Source organism: Rhagoletis zephyria, unplaced genomic scaffold, assembly GCF_001687245.7.
Source record: "Rhagoletis zephyria isolate East Lansing unplaced genomic scaffold, Rhagoletis_zephyria_1.1 Rzeph_scaffold_05194, whole genome shotgun sequence".
Lineage (NCBI taxonomy): Eukaryota > Metazoa > Arthropoda > Insecta > Diptera > Tephritidae > Rhagoletis > Rhagoletis zephyria.
Window position 1 is genome coordinate 7522 of NW_016162277.1, and position 6389 is coordinate 13910.

Consider the following 6389-nt stretch of genomic DNA (forward strand, 5'->3'; position numbering starts at 1 on the left):
CCTTGCTTTCATGTGAATACGGTAACAGGTTAATTAGCAATTCATGAGGTCAACACCTCCCATGTGGTTATTATGACATTGAGACCGTCGACTTCTATGTATTGCTTATCTTTTCTATTGTACCTGGTTGCGTTTATAGGCGGAAAATCAGCAACACTCGATATAAGTGGCTTTACACCAGACGCACACATTTCGTATCTTTCCTCAATACAGTTGTTATTCGGACACTCCAGACATTTCCCACTAATTCTTCCGAATATCCTCGATGCTTTTTATTGGCCCTTTTGTCGTCTGATATGCCAAGATACTGCTTAATATCAGTGGATGTAGCATTGAAACTCCTTCCGCAAATTGGAGGAGAAGCTCCGTCAAACACAACCGCAATATTATTAGTTTAACCCTGGAACACTAATGAAATTTTTAATACGTTAACATTTTTAGCACTGATTCTTTTAAGTTTTAAAGCATCAATCGTAAAAAACTATTCCATACGTTATTGTTTTAATGCTTTCTTAGCAAAATGAAACAAAAGTTGTGCGGTTGTGTTGTAGTTAAATTAACGAAAATTCAATTTCAAAAATGCATTTTCAAGAAACTTCACCACAAAACATAAGCTGTGTTAGTCGAATCGACTAAGATTAGGGTTCTAGGGTTAAAATAAAATATCTACTCTATTGACATACATACATACAAAAATTAATTACAAATATTCAGCATATAAAGGCATTTAAATGTATCGTATTTTTCTTACTTTCAATAAAATTAACTAATCTTATATTTTTTTATCACTATTCTTTTTTTTCCAGCACAATGAAATTCGTACTATTACTTTGCATCCTTAGCGCTGTGCTGCTACAAATTCAAGCCTCTCCCGTTCAGCTTGCCGAGCGTCAAGAGCGTGCCATTGCGAGACAACAAGCCGTCAACGATGTAGCACCTGCGGTAGCGCCTGCCGACGAAGATGATGAAGATGACGACGACGATGATGATGACGATGATGAGCCCGATCTAGGCGATCTTGTGGACGATGACGATGGTAAGCGAAATAAGCAACAAAAGCCAATTTTCACAAATCTATTAGCAACACACTTATGCAATTGTACACAATAACAACACAATTGTTTGGTTTTTGGCTAAGCAAACTAGCAAATTGAATTTAGCAATTTGTGTTTCCTTCACCTGCACCAACACCGGATTCCTTCTACATACATACATATGTTTGTATGTATGTATGTATGTAGGTATCTATGTATGTATGTATGTACTCTCTTCAATCAACAACTCATCTTTTCTTCAACTCTAATGCAGTGGCACCACCGCTGATGACTTTGGTGACTTTACGTAAATTGGTTTGTTTGTTTATTCTTCGTTTTCATCGGATTTTATGATTTTCCTTTCAACTCTGCTTTACTTGTTTTGCTATCGTAAGCAAATGTGCACGTATTGTGTCATCTACGACCACCAAGCTGCTACATTTTCATAACAGTAGCGCGTAGTGTTTTTGTCTTTGTTGTTTTTGTTGTTGCTGTTGGAACATTCTTATACTGATGATTGTAAGCCATTGTTAACTCGAGTTTCAACTTTGAACCGAAATGAACTCAATTCAACTCAGCTGAACTAAACTGAACTTTCAACTAAAGCAGCAATTGTTATCACCAGCACATCTTTCATCAGCACTTTTCCTCGAACTTCTATTTCTACATATCAAAGTGTGTATTATGTAGATATGCATGTATGTACATATGTATGTATGTATGTAGCATCGTTAGCAGCACCGTCACGTATAAGTGCACGCACCGCAACCTGACTGTCATGCAACCAAAGCGATAGAGCCAAACAAAAAAAAAAAAAAACATTGAGCGCTGGCAATATTTGGCATTTGGTTTGCATTAACTGAATAAATTTTATCATTTGTTTGTTTGCTTGTCCATAACAAATTTTGTTCTTTTATTTTCATGTGCTCTCTCGTATGTGTTCTAAAAACAGTTGTATTTCTTTCGGGGCTTTCAGATGATGACGATGATGAGGAAGACGATGACGACGAAGAGGATGATACGCCACAGGGCCAGGCGGCGCCATCGCCTGCTGCTGCCAGCGATGATGATGAGGATGACGATGACGATGATTATCTAGATCGATTGTTCGATGACATTTTGGGTGGTGCGTATGAACAAATTTATTTAACAAATTCATATAAGTACATACATTTTCAATTACATATGTATATCCATAGGTGACTTAAATATAACTTTGCCTCAGTCTAGGTAAAATTTGATTTAAGCAAGCAGAAAATTTGTAATTTTTCATTAGGAACAGCCTGTGCTTATTGTTGTTGCAGTGTTTGCTAAGAAAACGCCACAACGCAAATATAATCATCTACAACTTTTCGTAGCACAGTTTTAGGCATATGCACTACAGTAGCGTATTGATAAAAAGGCCGAAATTTTTAAAAATACATTTTCATTGGGTTTTTTGTGTAAACATCTTTTACAACCGGTATGGCAAAATTGGCGTAAGCCATCACGTGTAAACCAAGCCAAATTCAGAAGTCGTAGATACAAATGAAAGCAAGTCTAATCAGCTGTTCTGGCAACACTGCTCGTTGATATCTATAGTTCGAAATAGTTCGCGATCAGTTCAGGACTAGTCGGGAACTTTTCCGTCATCATTTCGCCACGAGTTCGGGATCAGTTTAGAACTTTTTCGCGACTATTTAGTGCCTAGTTCGGAATTATTTTGGGACTAGTTCAGGACACAGATGCTTACACATCAAATTTCGTGAGTACCTGGTACTCACACCTTTTTTTAACAGATAATTCGATGAAGTTCTAAGTTTTTAACATTCAAATATTATCCTTCTAGACTTTAAATGATCTTAGGTAAAAGCAGCGCAATGAGGAGCAGGTATTTGACAACCCAACGAAAAACCTATGATAAGCAGAAATCCGATTTTTCATAACAAATATACATTTACTCAGATTTACTTCTTGGAAAGAAGGGAAACTGTTTAAAGTAAGCCATCGATAAGCACGTCAATCGATAAATTTGTCGTTAAATATATCGAGAAGTAATTATACCGATAGTTAATAAATTGGCTTTAACGAAACTCTGCAATCTAGAAGATCTTTTGTTTCACCATAAAATAACCGCCACAACGCCGGCCTAAGTACTACAAGCTCCCCTAATAAATTGACGAACTCCGAGTAATAGACGATGGTCAAGACGTGTTAAATACCTTGTGAGCAATCTGATTTTGCCTCCATTCAGAAGATTTTTTCGCTTACAGAGAATGGTTAGCCAGAGAGACTGCAATGGCCGTACCGCTTTTCTGTACTTACATCGGTATGTGAGTTTACCTATTCTCCAACAAAGCAACCCGAGTCCGAAGAATTGTTGTCGCTACTTCATATCCTCCGATCACGTAGTGAACTTTTACCCATCCCGCCAAGAATTGAAGAATGGCAAAGCACTCTTTGGAGAGCATCAAAGTGGTCTACCTCAGATAAAATGAGCTCGATACATCTGTCCGTTGCGATAGAAAGTCTAGTGCCAGGTCCATAAACACCGGCAAACATTCTGTCCCTCATCCTTGACCTGCACGAATACCAATGTATATATATATGAGCCATTCTTTTTTAAGTCGGACGGATTTCGTAAAAAAAAATATGTCATGGCTCCGATTCGCTTCAAATGGGTTCTATACATGAAATAAGCTAACATGTATTCGAGGGATTTTTTTTTTTAATTTTTTCTTCTTCGGAGATGTGATCTATCAAAGTTTGCATTTTTTCGTGATTCTGACTAATCATGTACTCCTTCAAATCGTTGTATCTCGGGTTCTGCTCATTATAGAGACTTCATATTAACGTCGTTTTAAAGCTAATGAAATGGGCTTAATGCTTCCATATATAAGATGGTCAAGATTGTCCTAAAGCTAACTAAGCTATTAACAGCTGAATTTTTTGAAGCTGATTTGCATAGTCAAGACCAGTAAGTTAGGGATTCAAAATTATACCATTGTAATCCTTGTTTAATTCCCTATAAAAAACGTGGTTCAACCAAATGGGCGGTTTTCTAGAATTATTTTTAAGATAGTTTTCCTTATGACGAGATGGGTTTTTGTGAGAATCAAACATTTTTTTAGAATTTGTTTTCGAAAATTTATGTTGAGTTGTAATTAATTGTAGTCATTGTAACAGCGTACAAATTCTTAACTTTAACATAAAAAAAAATTCTCGCATAAATACAAAACATGTTCGGAACCATACGATGTCACTCGAAGACTTAATTTTTATTGTTATTAAGTGTTTTTTTTTGTAAAATATGGGAAATAAGGCTATCATGAGTAAAACTCAGTTGCCAGTTTTAACAAATTTGTAATCTTAAAATAAATTAAACTTTTACTAATTTATTTGGCAAAAACCTAATTATAAATTTCTTTCCTATAGATGAGGACGATGAGGATGATGATGACGACGATTCCCGCCCAGTTGTTGCCAGCGCGCCCGTTGCCGCTGCCCCCGCAGCACCTGCAGCCTCTCTAGACGATCTTGCGCCCGTCGGTCAATCGGCGCTGAACAGTGGCATCTCCGACGGTGTCGATCTACCAGTCGAAAGTGGTAACGTTGCCGATGCAGTACCTGTTGGAAATTCAGCCGATGATGCCGTTGCTGCCTCAAGCAACAACAACGAAGGTGAACAAAATGTTTTTTACGATGAAGAATTTAGTAATAATTTTGTAGAAGATGGCAGTAGCTTAGAGCCAATATTAGAAGAAGATGAAGTAGTTGAAGGTATCGATGGTAGTGTTATTGATGGTAGCGTTGGTATTAGCGATAGTGATAATAACGGCAATGTTGCAACAGATATTGCCGCACACATCATCAGTTCAAATACAAATACAAATACGAATCTCATAACGCATCATACAAATACAAAAACCCATAATAGTCAGACACCATCAAAATCAACAACATCCACCACGTCACAGAATCTCAATCAAATTCATAATCATAACAAGAACTCGCTAAAAAAAACACCCACAGCAGGTGCAACATCTGCATCAGCAACATCAGCCACGCAAAAAATAACTAAAACAAAAACAACAACAACTAATACAAAAACAAATGGTAGTGGTAGTGGTAGTCAAACGAAAAAGCAAACGCTGGCAGAGCCAAGTGCCGCAGGTGTGAACGCTGCCGCCAAACCAGCAGTGAGTGGCGTGGCAGCAGCGGTCAAACCAGCGGGTGGCGCACCATCTGTTGCTTCTAGTTTGAATAACAATAATAGTAATGTTAATAATGAGGGAGATGATAATGATGATGATGATGATGATGATGATGATGATTACGATGAGGAAGATGATGATGATATTGATGATGGAGTCGCTGAACTTACAGGTGCCATAACAGGTGATGACGAGGAGGACGACGAAGCCGACGATGATGATGACGACGACGATGATATCATCGGTGACAATGTCATTGAAGCAAGACGTGAAGCACGTGAGTCCAAAAATCAATCAGGCACTAAGAAACATGTAGCAACAGCTAAGGCCAAAAAATCAACAAGTGCTTTGAAGAGCAAAAAGGCGCTCAAACAATAGAAAACAAGTCAATGCCAATGAATGTAGAAAAATAATTGATTTACTTAATTGAAAAATTTGAAACGAAAAACACAAACGGATCTGAGCATGCGTAAATGTTGAAATTTTGTATAAATTGAGTAATGTCATAAGTTCAAAAGTACAAAAATTGAATGACCTACGTCTACCATGCGGTTTTGTTAAGACTTATTCGCTTTATGAATTCGAAAAAAAAAACTGTTGCTTAGAAATATTTACACACATAAATCTTTTCTTTTTCACCTGCACATACTTGATCGGTTAAGAGTTTGGTGCTAGTCAAAACCATAAATGTAAAAATGTCTTGCACAATGGCACAAAATAGCAACAAAATTAAAAACATTTAATATAATTTATAAAAATCTTTTGTCACTTTCAAGGAGCTGCTTGTTCATACACTGCACTTGTTTAAAAATCACATAAAAAAAATTTTAAAATATTTATAGTACATACATATGTATGTATGAATGTTATAATTTAGAGCACAAACAAAAATTTGTAAAAAATATTTGAAATATGCCACAGCAAAGCACAAAACTGTTGTGAAATGAAAAGAGGGAAATCGACTAAGAGCCGATGGCCAGCCACCAGCGTCAGCTAGTTAGTCGCTTTCCCGCCAAAAGACACACAAAAAAGATAAATTGGAAAATGAAAAAAATAGAAAATTTTAGTTTTTAGCCTAATTTATTTATTTATTTATTTTTGTAAAATAAATTATATATTTATATATGTATTATGGTTTTTTTCTCTATAAGCCTTTAAGCAT

At 36.5% G+C, this 6389-nt stretch overlaps 1 protein-coding gene across 5 annotated transcripts in view; it reads left to right on the plus strand.

Annotated features, from left to right (window-relative positions):
• Positions 1-795: 795 nt before the first annotated feature.
• Positions 796-6389, plus strand: part of ect (ectodermal) — a 27601-nt gene continuing 22007 nt past the window's right edge. Inside the window, exons 1-4 of one of the 5 annotated variants that reach the window (XM_017627354.1) lie at positions 796-1036; positions 1987-2160; positions 4449-4694; positions 5400-5504. In XM_017627354.1, the coding sequence (XP_017482843.1) occupies positions 811-1036; positions 1987-2160; positions 4449-4694; positions 5400-5504 (751 nt within the window). In that variant the 5' untranslated portion in view covers positions 796-810. Of the gene's footprint in view, positions 1037-1986; positions 2161-4448; positions 5505-6389 lie in introns of all 5 variants that reach the window. The other 4 variants (XM_017627355.1, XM_017627353.1, XM_017627356.1 and 1 more) reach the window with 4 other exon arrangements.